At 38.2% G+C, this 20,465-nt stretch overlaps 2 protein-coding genes across 7 annotated transcripts in view; both read right to left on the reverse strand.

Moving 5' to 3' along the window:
• Positions 1–1,095: 1,095 nt before the first annotated feature.
• ZNF24 (zinc finger protein 24) lies at positions 1,096–11,617 on the reverse strand. 2 transcript variants are annotated; one of them, XM_016153971.2, is made up of 4 exons: positions 11,522–11,617; positions 9,154–9,652; positions 8,829–8,976; positions 1,096–6,778 (listed from the first exon to the last, which is right to left on the reverse strand). In XM_016153971.2, the coding sequence occupies exons 2-4, from the start codon at positions 9,571–9,573 to the stop codon at positions 6,240–6,242; spliced, it is 1,107 nt and encodes a 368-aa protein (XP_016009457.1). In that variant the 5' UTR covers positions 9,574–9,652; positions 11,522–11,617; the 3' UTR covers positions 1,096–6,239. The 2 variants fall into 2 exon arrangements, with proteins under 2 accessions (XP_016009457.1, XP_016009460.1); XM_016153974.2 differs by having other exon boundaries at positions 1,096–5,937; positions 11,522–11,612.
• A 5,786-nt stretch (positions 11,618–17,403) lies between these two features.
• Positions 17,404–20,465, reverse strand: part of LOC107515298 (zinc finger protein 396) — a 51,286-nt gene continuing 48,224 nt past the window's right edge. For 4 of the 5 annotated variants that reach the window (XM_016153975.2, XM_036229963.1, XM_036229962.1 and 1 more), the window contains one exon: positions 17,404–20,231. In XM_016153975.2, the coding sequence (XP_016009461.2) occupies positions 19,687–20,231 (545 nt within the window). In that variant the 3' untranslated portion in view covers positions 17,404–19,686. The remainder of the gene's footprint in view (positions 20,232–20,465) is intronic. The other variant, XM_016153982.2, reaches the window with a different exon arrangement.

The following is a 20,465-nucleotide window of genomic DNA, read 5'->3' on the forward strand; positions in this document are numbered from 1 at the left end:
GTTCTTGAAGCCAAATTGTCAATTACATAAACTACTGCTGATGGCTCAAGGAATATGTCTAATAAACGAATATTCAAATCAGCTGTATAGAGGCTGGCAAACTTGAACTCTTTGTCAAGAAAAAATTGTATCGTGCAATGTCACACCTCTCATTCCTGATGTTTATCTTTTCTTTTTTTCCTTATCAGTCTGGCTAGAAGTTCACTAATTTTATTAATCTAAAAGTTCACTTTTCTAGTTTCTCCTGTTACCTTCAAAAGGAAAATACATTAAAAAATTGCTTTAAGAATTCAAAGAAATATAGCTGGACGCTGTATGTATCACACTCTTTCCTATCTCAAAGTCATAGTCCTACCAATGGCTTACAGTATTTGGCTCTGCCTTCCACCCTCACCCCATTTAACCTCTCTGGCTTCATCCACTACTTCCCTCCACATTCATTCTGTTCCAGCCACACTGGCCTTTTTGCTATTTTGGGATCAGGCGTTGGTCTCACATCAAGTCCTTTGTACTTGCTGTTCACATGCCTAGAACATCTTTCCTCTGGTCTCAGCTTGCTTCTTTACACTCGTTATCTTTCATCAAATTTCATGCAGTGAAACCTTCCCTGGACTATCAAAATTGCAATGCCTGTCTTCCTTGATGTTTCGTATCCCTTCTCTCCTGACTTATGTTCTCTTTACCACTCATATGACATACAATAATGTTTTTCCACCACGTGTAGTTTCCACACACAGAAGGCAACAGATGTAAACCCCAGAATGGTCTTGGGCTCATTCCACAGGCGAGAGTAAAATGAGGGACCCTGAGAACTCACCATGGAAAGAGAATGCAGGTCATGGCTAAGGGCTCCAAAGGTCACATACAGGAGTTGTTTGAGGGGAATGCCCCAAGACGATGGTTGGTGAGTGCAGCACAGACTTAGCAGTGCCATCTCGTGTCAGTCTCAGGTTAAGGAAGGAAGATAGGAGAGAGATGCCAAAGGCTGTGTGAAAAGCTTTTCATCCACAGACATTCCCAACACCAATGATCAGTTATTGTTGGATTGTAAAGTATTATGTGTGCAGTATAGAGTGCAGTAACAAATGGCAGAGGTTGACAGAGGCCAATGGAAGGCCATGCTAATTTTATTAACCTATATAGTGCATAAAGTATAAGTCTGGAATTTAATATTACAAAGGTTTTCTACAAATCAATAAGAAAATACAAATAACCTATTTTAATCAGGACAGAAACCCAATTCAATTATCTTAAACAAGAAAGGGACTTTATTGGCTCACAAAACTTTAAAGTCCGGAGGTAGGGCAGGCTTTAGGCACAGCTGGATCTAGGGCCTCCAGAAAAATGACATCACAACTTAGTTCTCTTTCCTTTCTGCTAGCCTCTGAGTTTCTCCTCAGACTCTCCACATGGTACAACTTCATGCTTACATTGCCGTTAGTTTGTGGGATATCCGTAGAGCCTTCTTTCCAATAGTTCCAGAAGTTCTGTTGAGGGCTCTCTTTAGCCTGGCTTGAGTTACATGCCCATTCTTTAATCACTGTGGCTAACGAGCTGCAGGACTCAGGAAGGCCAGACCTGGTCATGTACTCACCTAAGCCACAGGGAATGGGTTCCCCACAATAAATAAGGGTTCTGTTACCAAAAAATGGGGAAAGAGATGTTGAACAAACAGAAACATATATCCACACATGACCCAATAGGAAAACAGGCAAAAGATATGAACAAACAATCCATAGTAAAACTATAAATGGCCAATAAACATGAAAGTAACCTCAACCACACCATTAATCAGGGAAATGCAATTAAGGATTCTTTTTCTCTTTTTCTTTCTTTTTTTTTTTTTGCCCATCACATAAAAACCATCAATTGTAGGTAAGGCTATATGGGGGAAATGAGCATTTTTCATACAGGTGGTAAAAATATAAAGGTATGAAAGCCTTTTGGAAGGCTAAAGTGGGTCTATCAGAGAACATACCCTTTGATACAAAAATCCACCTTATACAACTCCATCCTAGTCACACAAATGCACAAAGATATATGGAAAAAGACTGACTTTGACAATGTAATAGCAAGAGACAAAATAAGGGAGTAGTTCAATAATGGTATTTTCATAGTATTGAATCCTATTCAACCATTAAATAAATTTAAAGACTTAAGAATAAGTATTTGAGACATAAAAAAAAGGCAAGCTGCAGAACAATTCATACATATGATCCTATTTTTGAAAAAATAGCTTTTATGTTTATGTATAATCATATGGAAATGCATGGATAGGGACTAGATAGATGTATAACTAAACTATGGACAGTGGAATGTGAGTAGAGAGAGGTGCTGGAGAAAAGGGTCTCTTTGCTCTTATACCTGTGTACTATTTAAGTTTTGTACAGTGAGCTGATAGGCGTTTATACTTCATAATTAAAAAAAGAAAAATGAGTAAATGCACTTCACAACAGGAAATGCAAATGGCCGATAAAAGTATGAAGAGATGTTCCTCCTTATTAATAATCATTACCTATTATTAATAAATATTACCTATTAGATTGGCAAAAATATCTAAAGATTCAGGCCTGGTGGGAGTGTAGGCAAATAGGCACTTTTACTATTGATGGAGCTGAAAATTGGGACAACCTTTTGGGTGGCATTTCTTTAAATGTTGAATGTTAAATGTGCACATTCTCTGACCCAAAATGTCCATTTCTATTTATCCTGCAAAAATACCAACACAGGCATCAAAATATATGTACAAAGATGTTAACTATACGTTTATCTACAATTAAAAACTGGAAAGAACCAAATTATCCAATAAGGGGTTTGTTAAATAAATTAAGAGTATATTCATGCAATGTAGTAGTATGTAGCCATGAAAAACAATGTCTGTATCAAAGTAGAGGGGTGGCAAGATTCAGTGCAGTACATGTAAAATGGGGACATGTATCTACCTCATATGGTTGCTGTGAGGATTAAGAGTTAACTCATGATAAAGAACTTCAAACCATGCCTGCATACAGCAACCAAAAGTGTCAGCTATTAACACATTTTTGCATAAATCTGTATATGCCAGGATTAAGAGTTAACTCATGGCAAAGAACTTCAAACCATGCCTGCATACAGCAACCAAAAGTGTCAGCTATTAACACATTTTTGCATAAATCTGTATATGCCTAGGTCTGGAAGAATGACTAATTGAGTAAGACTATGAGAAGGAATGTCTGTTTTCATTTTACATTTCTGTACTAAAGAAAATTCGATCAAGCATATTTAATAGCTTTCATATTTGTTAACCATAAGATAAAACCTAAAATCAAGGTTTAACAGCCATTAATCATGGCACTGTGGAGGAACATATGTCCTGGAGTTCACAGAACTAGATCTGAGCTTTAGCTCTACTTGGTCACATGCAAATTACACAATCTTTGAATTTTTTCTAGTCTACAAACAAATCTAAATGAGATATGTATAGTCTAATCCAATGCCTGGCATGCAGATTATTTCTATACGTATAACCCTCCCCTCGACTTACTTAAATGTGATAGACATAGTACTTAATGATCAAGTGCCAACTGCGCGTCAACGTAGGGAATTTTACCTCAAGGAAAACAGAAAATCTAGCAGTAAGCAGCAAATGCTCGCTGGCTATTTGACCGGTATCAGCAGTCTGCATGCCATTAACACTGACTACTTGTATGCTAACCAACGAGATGACAACGTTTGGCAAAAGCCACTTGATCAGAGGCTGGGTCCCCAGAACTGCTATTATCTGTGTAGATATAAATGAATGTATAGATGAAATCATAAAGCACTAGCTATTTTAAATCGATTTGTCTACTGGGGACTTAGCCTAATCAGAGACCACTACTTCCTTTACACCTGGGTATCATCACCCAGTTTTTTTGGATGCAGACATTTTCCCCATAGAGCCTTGCCTTAGCTTCAGAATTCTTTCTAAACAGGTTTCAGAGTTGGAGAGATACACACATATTTGCCAACTCTAATATTACTTTTCTAAGCTCTCACATTATACCAAACATCTTTGGCATTTATGACGAATTTACTACATGGAAGCTACTTTGTATATAGGAAAGACATAAAATCTAAAAAAGCATGAAATTTCAGCCACTGAGAGCTTGATCCCTTCTTACCTACTCTAATAACTGTCATCCTAGAATTCCAAATATGCCACCTCAAAGCCTACTTGGAAAGCCAGTTATAAATAAATAAATCAACTCAAGATCATTTTATCTTAGAGTGGAGGAGTTTACGCCTTTATTGGAGATTGACTTATTTCCTCTCAGCCACAGAGAAAAGACCCAAACAGAAGTCCCTACACTTTCTTGTATAACTTAAAATACATTATATCATTACTACATATTTATACTTCAATAAATCTTAATCTATAAAGCACATTTCTTATAATTATCAAAAATCTATAAACAGGCTCCATTCTGCCTCACTTCTCCAACAGCTGGCCTTGCATTTATTATTATGCTTTTTAAAAGGCTCATGCAAATCTCACTTTCCATTTTTAAAATTTGTTCCAAGCACCAGATGTAACCAAAATCTCTGGAACTATGAAATATTTTTATTCGCATGGGTTGTTTTTCACACAATGGTACCCACTATATAAAAAAAAAAAAAAAAAAAAAAAAGCCTTTTCTCATATTCTATTTTAAATTCCAGAGTTTTCCACTAAACAGTAGAACCACAGTACTTGGGATTCTCAGCCAAGGAGTATATAATCCTACTACTACAATGTATTACTTTCATACATTTTTAGAAATGTGTTAAGACTTAAAATTAAAAAAAATAATTCAATCCTGTTAATAAACTAGTTGTTTAATAACCTAGTTATTTTTTTAAATAGATCAATCCATTCAAATTAACATGTAAGTACAACCTCAATGCAACTAGAGATTGATTAGTATTTTAAGAAAACCCACAAACCTCCACACTGTGATAGCGAGTATTTTGGACTCACCTCTGAAGAATCCTGGAGAGATGGCTAGCTCTTTGAGCTGAGTCTTTCCTTCCCCCAAATACAACACCCTGGTAAGATAACTATGGCTCTGGGAATTTCAGAGGTGACCTCCCCTAGGACTGCTTAGGACAGGGAGAAAGAGGCTAACTCACATGAAGCAGCTTTGTACCAAACCCTCAATAATTTACAGTGGAAGAAATACCTACCTACTTATGGTAGGGTTACAGTACCTAGCACAGTGTCTTATCGGTAGAAAATGTTTTAATAAATGAATGTGTGGCTGCTTGGTTAGCTTGGTGTTCAAACCTTTTTACCAAAGGAATAAAACAGCAAACCTGATTACTTGTTGCCTGTCAGGGGATTTTCTGTCCTTAATAAAAATGAAGGCAAAATAATAATGAATTGGATCTTCAAGTCTTTTTTGTTTTCTAAAAGCCAAGACAGACCATTACTCTTTTACATTTGCCCTTCAACACTGCCATTCACTGCAATTTCTCTTCTAGTGTTATTTCTATTCATAGTTTACGATCATTGTTTAGACTGTTCACTTTCTAATGATACATGGGAGAACATTATTTCCATTTAGCGGGATGCCTCCGAATTACAGACAGGATGTGCCATTTTTGAGTTTTCCTGCAGGCAGATAATTACGTTTAAATTCTTGATACACTTCAATTCTTAGATCAAGGTATTTTTGTTATCTTCTCCGATCTAGGTGTCCCATTCACATTTTGTTTCATCACTATCACTTCTAATTTTACTTTGAAGCTTTTAGTCATCCTTCATCTTCTATTTTCTGAAATGCATATCCGAATTGGGTAGAAGGAAACAAAAGAGTAAATTTGGAAAAGATTGTTTCAGTTTTCAGACTTTATAATTCCAAGGTTGCCTTTTAATGTAGAAGGGAATGTAACATTTCAACCATCAACAAAGAACAATGTATCCATCTAAAAAAGAAACTTTTAAGAAAGGGACAAAGAATTAGATCATTATTTGGAAAAAATAGTTAAGAATATAAACATCACATGGAAGATTTAGGCATTAACACCTGAATTAAGTTCAAAATTTCAGTTTCTAGGCAGGTATGACACCATTTCTTTCAAGATAAAATAATAATGGTGGGTGATGATATCCTACATTTCCCAGTGGATTTTCTAACAGTCTATAGGGAAATAAAATTATTATGTATCATTCCATGTGTTTAATTTTGTCTTCATTTCTGAAGAAAAAGACCTGAGTGTTGACTTCTTTTTTAAATTTCTTAAACTTTCACAACATTCAGAAGTTTTTCTGCATTGTGTCGTCGCTGATGTCTAAAAAGATTTGAGCTTTGACTATAGGATTTCCCACACTGAACGCATTCATAAGGTTTCTCTCCAGTATGGATTCTCTGATGATTAATAAGCCCAGAATTCTGGCTAAAAGCTTTTCCACATTCAAGACATTTGTAAGGTTTTTCTCCAGTATGGACTCTCTGGTGTTGCACAAGGATAGAACTTCTACTGAATGCCTTCCCACATTCAACACATCCGTACGGTTTCTCTCCACTATGGATTCTTTGATGAAGAATAAGGGCTGAGCCCTGACTGAAGTGTTTTCCACATTCATCACAAATATGCTGTTTCTTTCGGGAAGGATTTCTCTTTCTTTCAAACCTGCCCTTAGGGAAACAGGCTTCTCCATATTTAAAAATCTGAGGAACACCTATATTGAGAGTGCCAGGAACTTCATGAGATTCTACTGCTGAAGGAATCTCCTGCTTTGGAGCTAGCGCTCCATTTTCAGTCCTAGCATCATCATCTGGAACAAACAGAGAATGTGAATAACATTTGTTTCCTATTCTGGGAGAAAGGAAGCTGAAGAAAAAAAAATTATTTAATGAACTAAAAGTAAATAGCTTGCATCCATCTATAAACAGCACTCTGAAAACTGGTGTTAAGGCTGTCAACTTTCAAAAGAGAAACAAATGAAATGACTGATCATGAGGCTAATGAGGTAATGGCATGATAACATAATGAGGGATAAAACAGTTATACCTGAATAAAAGTAGAAATGTAGGCGAATGGGTTATAAATGGTAATCAGAAAATAAAGAACAGAAAGATGGTAAATTTTAAGACTGTTAGGGAGACAGTAAGGACGATGAAGCTAGATCTGGATGAAACTTTTATAAGAAGAAAAATAAGGCTGGTCATTAGGAAATCATTTTTTTTTTTTTTTTTTTTGCTTTGAAAAAGGGAGAAATTACATCAAAATACAATGGTGTAAAAAATAAGCAGTCAGAAAGTAACTATTTCTGAAATGAGCAAGACAAGGCAGATCACAGCCAAGATCAGACTAAAAGCAGAACACTGGAGGAGTCTTGACAAGAAAGGGCTTAAGATAAACTGGGAGCATCCTGTGTTAACTCAGGACACCACTTTCTTGTCATGGTACCTAGCAGAGTTATTTCTAAGCCTCGGTTAGATTTGTCTAGTGAAAGGAAAGCCTGAATTACCAACACAAGGTACCATTATCCCTCTGCAAGCAAGATTCATTTAAGACTTTTCTGAAATTTCACGCCTTGAAGAGTTAAGACAGTTTCTACAGGGTGAGCAGCAGTCAGAAAGTGGTAAATAGTGAACGGGTAGAAAATAAATGATTAAGAAACGGATAAAGTCAGGAATGAAAGCTGACAAAAAGAGACCGAAGGGCTGGAAGAGAGTAGTGAGGTCTAGAGACTTGAAGAACAAAGAAGTTAGTGTAAAGATTAAGTGAAGACAAATAGTACAGAAATAAGTGAGTTATTGAGTGTGATAGAGACTAGACTGCTGAAATGAGGTATTTAAAAACAGGTGAAAAGCATTCTAAAATTCAGGCTGGGGAGAAGTTTTCTACCCAAGAAAATGCCACCTCATAAAACCAAGGATAGTGGTGCTCAAACTTTATTGCACAGGAGAATGTCCTATGAAACATGTAAAACTGCAGCTTCTCAGCAGACTTCAGCCGCATCTCAGGAGTTCTGGTTCACCAGATGGGAAGGAAACCTGCTCAGACCTCATTCAATGACACTCCAGCATGACCTCTGACTGCCCCAAAGCAGTCTCAAACGAAATTTCATTTCAGTTCACATAAATATGAAAGAGAAATCTAGTAGTTTTAGGAATATACTGGGTTGTATCAAAGTATACAAATAAGCATGTGGCATTAACTGCCAATATATTGGGAAAAATCAGTCTAAGTGAATTATTAGAATTATGTGCTATTTAACTTTCCTATATTTAAAGCTTATTATAGCTAAGGAGCCCATTTTTGCATAAATGCTTAGAAAAGGTGAAGAGCTTTACCCAAATATCATTTCTACAAAAGAACCTTCTCTGGAAAAAAAAAAAAAAATGACTCTAAATGTTGAAAAAACGAACATAGCTAAAAATTTAGAAAGAATTCAATGATAAATAAAAAGAATAGATTTGAAAAGGCTTCAGGTAAGCTTACTATACCAATAACCTTAGGCAAGAGACTACAAGGGCGTGGAACAGATAACAAATAAGCAATATTGCATGCAAAACAGAAGGACCTGTTCTACAGGTTGATGCTGGCTCAGTAAGGCAAATGCCAGCCTCAAATGGGTAGGTCTTCAAGAAAGAAGTAAAAGGGAAGAAAAGGTTGATGTCTGAGGAAAAAAAAATTGAGGTCAACAACTGTTATAAGAATCAAGCTCCTACAGTGTGTATAGAAATTGGGGAAGGTAATAATTCCCGCCCCCACCCCCCGCCTCCCCCAACATACCACAAAAGAATAAACAAAGAATCTGGGACAAAAGGCCTACACTCTCTTTCACTCTCTAGTCCATAGGGAATTCTGGTCCTCACCACAGTGCCTTAGGGAATGGAGCTCCCAGGATGCCCATTTGAGCTGGTTTTCCACAGCATCAAGCTCAGAACTTGGTAATCCCTGAGCTTCTTCTTGAGATACAATCTCCTCAACTAGCACCTCCCGTTTTCTTCTACGGAGAGAAACCTGAAAATAATAAGATTTGATTCAGTTGATAAGAAATTGGATGAGAATTAGAATTAGATGCACGTAAGAGAAACCATACAAAACATATACTGTAGTTGGGTAGTTAATTCAGCAGCTTTGCCTACTGCTTGCTATGTCAGTGCATCTGACCCAGCAAAGTGACACAAACAGGCTCACCGGCTGTCCAGGGTCATCTAGTTCACTCTCTAAATCCTCCAGCACTGTCACTGCCTCCTCTCCATTCTCTGGATGATGCTCTCGAACCCAAGTCTGCAGCTCCTTAGGCAGGATGGCAACAAACTGCTCCAGCACTACCAGCTCCAAGATTTGTTCTTTAGTGTGCGTCTCTGGCCTGAGCCATAGACGGCAAAGTTCTCGAAGCCGGCTCACAGCTTCACGGGGCCCAGGTGAATCCTGGTATCCAAACTGCCTGAATCGCTGCCGGAAAACCTCTGGATCAGGCAGATGGTTCCAAGGGATACTTGATCCCTCTTCACCATCAGGATCCTCCTCCAACTTCACTCTCAGAATTTTTTCCTCTTCATCTGGAGTTGGGATGATAAGTATTGAATCTTCTTCCACTGACTGTGCAGACATCCTGATTTATAATACTTCAAGAAAAGACAAGGCAGGATACAGACCTCAGGGAAATACCTCTTTTTCTTCACAGGCACTCCTAAGGCACAAAAAAATAATAATAATTTTTATATATACATCCAAATATCCTAAGAATCTGGACACATGCTAATAGAGGAAGTAAAAATATTTCTTCTTTTGCTGGATTAAAAATTCCAATCAATAACCTATACCAGAAGTTGGCAAACAATTGCTCACGGCCAAATCTGGCCTGCTGCTCATTTTTGTACAACGCTTGTATTAATAGTTTTCACATTTTCCCATGATTGAAAAGAATATATCATGAATGTGAAAACCAAATGAAATTAAAATGTGTCCACAAAAAATTTTCATCTGTTCATAGTTAATGCAACAATGGCAGAGTAGTTGCGACAGAGACTATATGGCCTGAAAAGTCCTGATATTTACTCCCTGGCCCTTTAAAGTCTGACTTACAAAACCAAAAAACCCTATTTCAGTAATCAAAAGAATCCAAGTAAAAACCAGCCCACCTCCGTGTTTTCTAAATGCATCTGACCCCTGACCACATTATTCACAATTCGAGACTGGTGTTCCCTGACAAACTTAGGTCAACTAAAAAGCAAGGACCTTATTTACTTCAGAAAAAAATTTAAGACAAAATGTGTTATTTTAAGTTAAAAAATATTTTTTAAATGTTTAAGAACTTCTCAGACTTAAAATATATGTAAAAAATTATTCACTTACTCAGGAACAGATAATGTAATATTGAAAAAAATTAGCCTCTCCGGGCTATACAATGCAAGTATTATTCGGTCACACACCACACCATAACTACATTTAAATTTATGACAGGCATCAATGACGGCAAATTTTTAAGAAAAGACATTCTCATAACTACCTTAACTTCTTGCAGTGGGCCACAACCTAGTCCTTAGACTAGATGAATCAAAGTTTCCTTAGCTTTTACCTTCAGGGAAACCTTATGCTATTTCTGATCCCTTCCTTAGTATCTGTACAGTCATGCCTGTGCCATTGTTTATAATACATATTAGGAATGAGCCACGCAGCTACTCAATTTATCTACTCAGGGCCCAGAATCTGAAAACCAGTAATTTCAAAACATTTATTGTAACTCTATCAAGATGAAGACTAGATATCAGAAAAGACTTTATTAGGCAGGTACAAGTACAAGTTTAAGTACTCCGGAGTGTGATGACCTTATAAATAGGATTCTGCCAATTGATTTGGTCTTCTTATATATCAGGGTCCTAGCTTATAAATGGCTCAAGTATTCTATATAAAGCCATTTGCTTCTATGTTCTTATCTGGCACCCTGCTTGTGAGACATGACGGAGGTACCAGGAGGGCAAGCCCGTGGTCCCGAGCGTCTGGGTAGGCAGCCTCGTTCCAGACGCTCTCCCCACCTCACCCCTGCAGAGTGCCACCACGAATTCAGTCCCCGGGCAGATGTCCTCCGTATTCTCTTCTCCGCACTCACGGCGGCGGATTTCAGATGACCAAAGGCCACCTTGCCACAACGTCGAGGACACGGCATTTCCGCCCGCGGCTCTCGCAACTACAGGTCCCGGCAGCTCCCGCGCCAAGGTCCGCCCTCTCCCACCTCCGCCCGAAACGAATCCCAGAACTCTCCGCGAGACGCCAGGGCCTCGAAATAGAACAAAACCGGCTAATGGGGGAGGGGGAAGGCGGGGGGTCGCAGAGGACAGCCGGGATGGAGAACTCTCCGAGGGTGCCGAAAGTCCAAACTGGCCTTTCATCTACCCCTCAGCACCCGCAACTTCTGGGCGCGGAAACCTCGGCCTATGCCCCGCGCCTCCAGGGGGCCCGAGGAAGGTCCCTGCTAGGTTTCTTCGCTGGCTCCTGCCAGCGATCCGCAGCCCCAAGCCCAGTGTCCCTCTCGCGCCCTTTCCCCAACTCTGGCGCAAACCTCCGTCTCAGGAACCTCGGCAGCTTCGCTGTCCACGGCAGACGCAGAAACACAGCTCACAAGCCGTTTCCCAGAAGCCCCCGGCGCGGACTGCTTCCGGTCTGCGGGCCCAGGAGGCGGGGAGAGGCGAAGCCCCGCGTTGCCATGGAGATGCGCTGGGGACGGGGGAGGGGCGGCCCTACGACAATGACCGCTTTGAGGCCGGTCTTGGCCTTGCTCGTTTCTCCTCGGATAGCCCAACGTTCTCTGTTCCAGTTAAATGACAAGGAAAAGAAAGAATTCTGCCATTAAGATAGTGTTTACGATTTCACAAATCCTTTCACATGCATTTTCTCATGAGATCGTCATAGTAATCCTCTGACCTAACAAAAGCTAGTATCCATGAATGCTTACTACATTGTGCCAGGTACCATCATCATGCTTTACATGTATTGTCATTAATTTTCACAACAATCCTATGATGCAGCAACTTTTATTATCCCCATTTTACAGCAGAGATAACCAAGGCAGAAGTAAATAACTTACCAAGAGCTCATAACTAATAAATGGGAAATAGGATTTGAAACCTAGACATGACTCCAACCTTTGGCTCCCACTGGCTGTTACAGAGCTTTATTTTGACCAAATTATCTATTATGGAAACAAGATGAGACAGGTTAGAGCTTTGTCAATGACCTCACATTGAATTTGCAGAATGCATGCTCATCATCTGCCTTTAGGCTAGGCATTTTATACCACAAAACAGCAGCTGAAGTATTCATCTAATAACTCAAATCAGACTATTTCATTCCCTATTTAAAGGCCTTCAATGGATCCCCACTGCATTAAGTATAACATAAAAATTCCTTACATTGGCCTGAAGCCCCCTGTGGTTTGTTCCCTACCCTCCCAGTCTGTCCTCAGCTTATGCTGACTATGATTGAGGATTCCCAGTCTCAATGACTGCCTTCCTCCTGGAAAATCTTTGTAGCACTATCAAAAGTAATCTCTCTTATTCATTTCCCTGTTTTTTGTTTTGTCTTGTTTTGATCCGTAAGTCTCATAAGGACAGGGACTGTTCTTTACCACGGTATCCCTGCCTAGTCCTAGGATGCTGACTGCCCAGTACCTAAAGAACTCAACAAACATCTGTTGAATAAATGAATGAATTGTGGGCTGGCTACATTGCTGCTTTTGCTAGGTCATATTTCAGGTATCAGAAACCACACAAAAGAGCCCTGTTGTTTAAGGTCTATATTAGAAGTATAGATCCAGCTTTCCAGAAGCATTGTAAAATTTGCAGGCTTTGGCTTTCTGTCTCATTCAGGAAACTGTCCTCTGCAAAGTGCACTCAGAGGGCCTCTGATAAATTTGTGGATGAGAAAACAAGTTAGCTAACAGTTGATGGTAAAGCACTATTTTATACTCTGACTGGAATTTCCTCTCCCTAGGACCCTTGATAACTATAATCCTCTTCTTTCTTTCATCATTTAGGAGGCTTCAGAAATCCAGGTTTCTCTGTTCTCTCTGGCTCCTGCCATTAACTGGGTTGGGTGCTCTTCCTACCTTCCCCTCTTTTGTGACCCTAAATGCTAGCCCAAGGCATTTTTGTTTTGTTTTCTTTTACTCTAAGAGTTTTTACATCTAATGTTAGAAAAGATAAAAGATTAAAAAAAAATACTTAAAGAAATTTAAAATGTTGCAAAATTTTACAAAACCCTCTGCTGGAATTTCTTTTTACTATTCCTAATTTTTTCTAGCAGAGTAAATGGAAACCACAATGAGGTTTTTTCCTCTCTAATTTACTCTTATGAGGGCAGAGACCAACACCCACTTTGAAACATCGCTCTGAGCCTCACTATGTAGGCTCTTTCATGACTGGTGGTACTTACTGCCATCTTAAAGATCTAGTCAAGATAGAGCATCTTGTTTCTTTCTCTGGGCAACCTGAGTGTAGGAAATAGCTTCATGCTATTATCTATATAGATAACATAGGCAAGGCTTGAACTGCAGCTGATCTGAGCCTTGGCAGAACATCTTGTGACCCTTCCTAAACATGAGAGCATGAGGGGCTTATAAGGAGTTGCTATAAGGCCATTTGCCACTCAGTTACTTGCCTCCTGAGAAGGTTGTCATGAGACAGTTTCTCATTGTTTCCTGGGACGTGGTAAGGCTTTCTGTTTCACCGCCCCCTACAGTACAGCTGCAGACTATAAAAAGGCTTAGATGCAGCATAACATCAGTCCCTCGGGACCAAGGTGTTCCACAACTCATGTTGCAGTCATCTGGCTTCTTTTGTTTGGGTGTCATCCTTTCGGTGTGTGAGACAAAAGCTCATGAGGAGTTGGTACTTTGGGCTACTCTTGCTTTCACTGTCTGTGTAAGGAATAATCTTTCTAAATCTAAAAAGGACTCATTGTTTCTTTACCAGGCAAAATTTTTAACCTTGCTTTAAAAGTATCTCATTCATTAATGGGAAAAAATTAAACAAACAAAAACAGATAATCCATAGGTTCCAGGGAACTAAAGGTGACTAAAATGAAGTTATGATTCCTTCTTTTAGCATCACCGTCTCATCAAGGACATAGATAGACAGGAAATAAGCATTTACAAGGCAGTGGAGAAATGCTATAGTAGAGAAGAATAGAGTACCAGCAGGAGCACCTAAATGAGATAGAATGCTGGGGATAATGGGAGGCAACCTGAGGCAGAGGAAGAGAAGTTTTTACTTTGGAAGAGATCAGACCTTCAGATTTGGAGTGATCAGATTTCATCCAAGAATTATCTTTTCCAGGCTTTTCTCTAAGGATTATTTTGGCGCTCTCAGTCACTCCCCTCCCCTGGGCACTTTAAGTACACTGTTAAAGATTTCATTTTAGCTGATAAATGCACTGCAGCAGGAGAATTTTGATTGCAAGTTACTAAAAGCCTAACTGTGGTAAGCGTTGTTAGCTTCCTATATAAAGCACTGCCCTTACTTCTTATGTGCTCCTGATGTTTCGAATTTGCAGGGGTGGAGGTGGGAGGGGGGTAAAACTGTGCCCAGCAATAAATAGGTTGTTAAGTTGTAATTGAACCAAGCTATCCATGACCATTACGTTTCCCTTTGGCAGATAATCACTCTTCCTTCTTGGTAGCTAGGAATGGCTGTGTGATTTAGTTCTGGCCAATGAGATGTAAGAGGAAGTAGTTTGTGTCTTTCAAGAAATATATCTAATTCACGTACATTGTCAAACTGGTTGGCATAAAGTTATTCATAATATTTCCTTAATACCCTTTTAATGTTGGTAGGATCAGTAGTGATATCCCCTCTTTCATTTCTGAAATTAATAGTTTCTGATTGTCTGTTTTTTTTTTCTTATCAAATTTGCTTAAAGTTTATCAATTTCATTAACCTTGCAGAGAATAAACTTTTTGCTTTGTTTATTTGCTCTATTATTTGTTCTCTATTTTGTGGAGTTTTCCTTTAAAAAGGTAATATACAGTAAAATTGACTCTTTTTTTGGCGTGTACTCTATGAGTTTTAACACATATATTGATTTGTGAAACTACTACCAAGATCATGATACATAATAGTTTCATCACTCTATAAAATTGCTTCAAGTTGTACTCACAACTTTCCTACATCCCTAACTCATGGCAACTACTGATTTGTTATCCATCAAAATAGTTTTGACTTTTCCAGATTACTATAAATCATAAAGTATGTAACTTTTTACATACTTTTTACATACATTTAGTTCAGCATACTGCCTTTAACTTTTCATTCAGCATGACTTTGAGATTCATCTAGGTTATCGCATGTCTCAATAGTTAATCCTCCTTAACTTATTTTCATGGGAAACTGCCAGACTGTTTTTCAGAGTAGCCGTACCATTTTGCATTCCCATCAGCCATATACAAGTGTTCCAGATGCTCCACATATTCACCAGCACTTTGTATTATCTTTAGAATTTTGTCAAATACTTTACTGCATCGATTGGTATGACTATGTGGTTTTTCCTTTTGAAACTACGAATCTGGTAGGTTACTTTGATTTTGAATACTGAGCCAACCTTATAGTCCTGGATAAACCCCACTTGGTGCAGGTGTTTCACTCTTTTTATGCATTGCTGGATTCAATTTGGTAATATTCTGTTGATTTTTATGCCTATGTTCATTAAGGATTTTGGGTTATAGTTTTCTTATACAGTGCTTTTTCTGTTTTTCAATATTTTATTCTCTGTGCTGTTTAAACAGGATAATTTCTATTGATCCATTTCCTTTGTCATCTGCATTCTTCCATTGAACTCAAACAGTGCATATTTTATTTTGATTGTTGTAATTTTCTGCTCTAAAATTTTTATTTAGTTCTTGTTTATGTCTCCTATTTCTTATCTGAGGTTTTCTCTCTTTCCATTTATTCACTCTTACTTCATAAGCATGGTTATAATACCAATTGTTTTCTGATAATCCTAACATCTTTATCATCTAGGTATTAGTATAGTTCGATTTTCTTTGCCCTTGCAAATTGAGATACTCCAGATTCTTCCTATGACTAGTAATTTTGCATTGTATCCTACACATTTTGAATGTTATCAGATTCTGGGTATCATCTAAACCCTAAAAAGAAGATTGGTTTGTTTGTTTTATCAGGCAACTGTCCCAGTTAGGGTTAGGCCACAAATTCTGATCTGCATTTGGAAGACTACATACAGTTCCATGTCAGTTTAGTTTTCAAATACTTTTAGTACAATTTGAATATGTCCTTTGCATATGCTGCCCAGTGGCCACTCTGGATCCTGGGTGGCAGTCTACTCCAGCTCACTTCTAATGCCTATTGTCTGCCATTCAGAGTCAGATCCACACATGCACAGTTTAGAGATAAGCAGAGTAGTTCATATACAACTTTTGGGGATCGCACTTGATTACCTTCCTTTTTGCAATAAACCCAACACTTTCTGGCCCCATGAGGCCCCCCCCTTACTAGTCTACTAGCTAGAAAGCTGGGGTTTTAGTTTCCTTGCTCTGCTGTTTACTTCTCTCAACTATCCTGTATATGGTCCAAGGAGAGGACACAGAGAGAATAAAAGCAATGGGGATCAGAGCAAAGTGTTCCCCTCCCTAAGAGTTTAAGTTTCTTCCCTATGACCTCTGTCATTGCTGTGCTACTGTCATAGCATTGCCTGAAGGGTATACCAGAGAGGAGCAACCCTTCTTGCATTCTGAAAGTATGGAGAAGAAATTACAGGTGAGATGTGGATAAGTTGGACGGTTTGCTGTTAAAAGATAGTTAGAGTTGTAATCTCTTTTTCCCTAATGCAGGAGGCAAAATCATAATCATCTGCCTGTGATGAGTTAGGTGGCCAAGGAGCATGGCAAACACTGTTGGCTGATCCAATGTTGTTCCCAATCTCCTTCTACCCTGATGCTTTTCTTCTAGAAGTGGGAAATGCTTGCTTTACCAGATATGCAACAAGGAAACATAAGCAGAATTTTGCTGATGTTTCTTGGAAAGCTTTTACTTTTCCTAATAAAGAAGACAGCGATACTTGTGCCATTCTTCCTTTCTCTCTGACTTGACCACAGATGTCATCATCCCTGGAGATGGGTGCAGCTGTCTTGCATATCTGAGAAAATAAGCATGAGGGAAAAGCCAAAAGAAGGGCAGATTCACCAGCTAGGCCAGTCACTGTTCAGTTGCTGATTGAGAGTCAGTGGCAACTTGGCCTCCAGATTTCTGGTCGCAAAGTCTTATTTGCTTAAGCCATAAAAGGTGGATTTTGCATCCACAAGCATTCCTGATATAGGACAGTGACATACATGTTTCAAAGAGAATGGGAGTGAGGCAAAGAAGGAACATTAGATTATCAATATAATATTAAAGGCCCAGATGAAGTGAAATTCATTAAAAAGAATACCAATTTCATTTTGGAGAATTTATTATCTGTGGAAATTAAACAATCTAATAGTGGTAGTTATATGTTACTTTTTATCAAGGTCAGCTCAAGTCATAGTAATTGTTTAGATAAACTAGCATCTTCTACATTAGAAGACCTATGTTAAGTGCAAGATAACTCAAAGTACACAGCAACACCCTTTAAATGTTCATCATGTATTTAGATAATATGATTCATATCACTTTCTGGTAAAGAAATGCAGATTATTCACAATGAAGAGAATGAAATCTTACAAAGTTGATGGCAGCACCAAGTGAAGACAGACAATTCCATCAGAATACTTGATTTAGATTCTATAATTTTATTCACGTAGTACCTAAGAAACTGTCTTTCCAAGACCAAGCAGTAATTCACAATACATATAACTCTGAAGCATCTGCTGCTTTAATAGATGGCTTATTCCTCACTTTAGCTACAGAGAATGAACCCTAAATAAGGACTTTTACAATTTTAGTAACAGAAAATATACAAAACCCAATATATATTCATATTTCATAGAACTATAACATATAATCACCATCAGAAAATTCTATAGCTAAAATTTACATTTACTTTCCCTACTCTTACATTTATCAACATACTAACTAAGCAGAGCACAGTAATCCTCCATTTTTTTTGGAGTTACTCTAAACACTAGATATGGTTAGGTTTTCTGATAATGAAATGTTTACACTTCATGAGGAACCCACTCAGACAAAGTTCACAATAAGCTCCTTCTTCTTTTCTCCTTCCAAGGACTTTCACTTCTGTGTCTGTCTCCATGTTGGGTAACTGTGGCACCATGGGAAACACACAATAACACATGTATTCTTATAATATATACAGTCTTACCAAGAATCCCTGGAAAAGGAAACATTATGTTGTACATTGTCAGAATTTTAATAACATACAAATCAGTCATTTTATATTTAAGCAGGGGATCTGACTGAATTAATATGGAAAAAACTTTGGTGGACTCTAAATTGACTTTAGCGATTTCCTCTTTAGTACAAGAGCATCAAAACCTAGGGTCTTACTTCTTGACAGCTTTGTCAAAAAACTAATCTTATTAAGAATGTATAAGGCCCATAAAAGACTGTCTTGTGATGCCCGAAACATGTTCACAGCTGAGTTATGCCAGAAAAGGGGCCAGGAAGAACCCTGAAGGGTAGTCATCAGCGGTTAAGGGTTTCCCTTTCCATCTAAGCTATGGTACGCTTCTCTGTTACATGCTGTACTTGCCAACATTTGTTTCATCAGTCTTGTTTGCACAGTCTTTTCTTCATCTCCTTTTTATTAAGATAGTTATTAACCTTATATAAGCACTCATAGACAGCCCTGTTTATTATTAGAGCATTCCTCATGCTTAGGCCACTGATGTAACCTTAATGTCTTCACTGAGTTATTTCCAAATCACATTGTAAAGGAGGTTTTATTTTTCCTATACAGGAGTAATGTGTAGGCTCATGTGACTTTTCATAAGAGATTAAGTTCCTTTACTCACCTGCCTCTGAACAATGACCCTTGACATTTCAGTCTATGTCTTAAGGTACATATTCTCTTGGGTCTCTTCAATCCTATTCTCATATTTTGAATCTGATAACAGAAAACCAAGTGGGGAATTTTTTTTTTTTTTGAGTGCTTAATCTTCTTTAGTCTGACAACTCTAATACTCAAGGTATATAATGGAAGAGAATATCCATTTTTATACTGAGTAACTCACACATTTCTTCTTAACAGGGAAAATGTACTTGTCTAAAAAGGAATATACAGTCATCTCTCAGTATCTGAAGGGGATTGGTTCCAGGAACACTCCCAACCCCTGCAGATAACCCAAATCCACAGATGGTCAAGTCCCTTATATACAATGGCACAGAACAACACATATAGGTGATTCTCCACATCTGCAAATCAAAAATACTGCTTTCAACCTGCAGCTGGTTAAATCTGCAAATGTAAAACCCAGGTATACAGAGGGCCTACTATATGTTGAAAAACATCCACATATAAGTGGACCTGTGCAGTTCAAATCTGTGTTGTTCAAGGGCCAATTGGACTATTTTATTATTTGTGTTCATAATGGAAATAGCAGAACATGTCTGAGAATGTCTTTTCAAGAGCTACCTAAAGATGGAAATCTGAATTGAGCTTTAGAATCTCAAACACTGACAAATGTATTGATAAGCAGAAAAGCAAAGAACGCTCACATAAGACAGTCCATATTCTCTCCAGTGGCTTTTATAACATCTGAAAGGAAACTGGTGTCCATCAAAACCACTGATCTATACTAAGAAGGTGTTTGTGCTTTGTGTTTTCTTCCTCTGTTGGAAAAGTTCTGAGTAAATGCTTTGATTCCCTCACAATACCAATGGGACTTTTCCCTCTAGTGTGACTTTTTCTATGTCTGAAAAGATTTGAGCTCTGACTAAAGGCTTTCCCACACTCATGACATTTGTAGGGTTTTTCCCCAGTGTGGATCCTTCGATGCTGAATCAGGACCGCACTTCGGCTAAAAGCCTTTGCACACACGTCACAGGCATAAGGTTTCTCTCCACTATGGATTCGCTGATGTAGGATAAGGGCTGAGCTCTGACTAAAGGTTTTGCCACATTCATCACATTTGTGTTGTTTTTTTTGAGAAGGATTTCTATGTCTTCTTTCAAACCTGCCACCTTGTTCACAGGTTCCTCTAGATGTAAAACCCTGGGAAGTATTCATGTGAACAATGTTAGAAACATTGTAATGCAGTTCTGTGTCTGAAGAAGTCTTTTGCTTGGAAGCTGATTTCATATTTATAGTTCTGGTGTCTTTATCTGAAATAATACATAGAAAAGCAAATGTCACCGGTTCTCTGTTCAGAAAGAAAGGAAAATAATCCAAACGAAATATATATGGATAATTTATTAGCTAGTTTGTTTGTAAAACAGCATCACAATGTGGAAGATGAAGAGAATAAAGCAGAAAACACTGAAAAGATTATAAGAACATAGAGAAATGTTTATAGTCTGAGGAGGCAGTCAATCAGAAAGATGAAAAACTCTATGCAA

The sequence above is a fragment of the Rousettus aegyptiacus genome, unplaced genomic scaffold (genome assembly GCF_014176215.1).
Source record: "Rousettus aegyptiacus isolate mRouAeg1 unplaced genomic scaffold, mRouAeg1.p scaffold_m13_p_12, whole genome shotgun sequence".
Taxonomy (NCBI): domain Eukaryota; kingdom Metazoa; phylum Chordata; class Mammalia; order Chiroptera; family Pteropodidae; genus Rousettus; species Rousettus aegyptiacus.

Excerpts from the sequence above, each read along its gene's own strand:
- ZNF24 (XM_016153971.2), bottom strand. The coding sequence starts at position 9,573 with ATGTCTGCACAGTCAGTGGAAGAAGATTCAATACTTATCATCCCAACT. Across the intron at positions 8,977-9,153 it reads TAGATGACCCTGGACAGCCG|GTTTCTCTCCGTAGAAGAAA; the intron begins GTGAGCCTGTTT and ends TATTATTTTCAG. Across the intron at positions 6,779-8,828 it reads CCATTCCCTAAGGCACTGTG|ATGATGATGCTAGGACTGAA; the intron begins GTGAGGACCAGA and ends TGTTTGTTCCAG.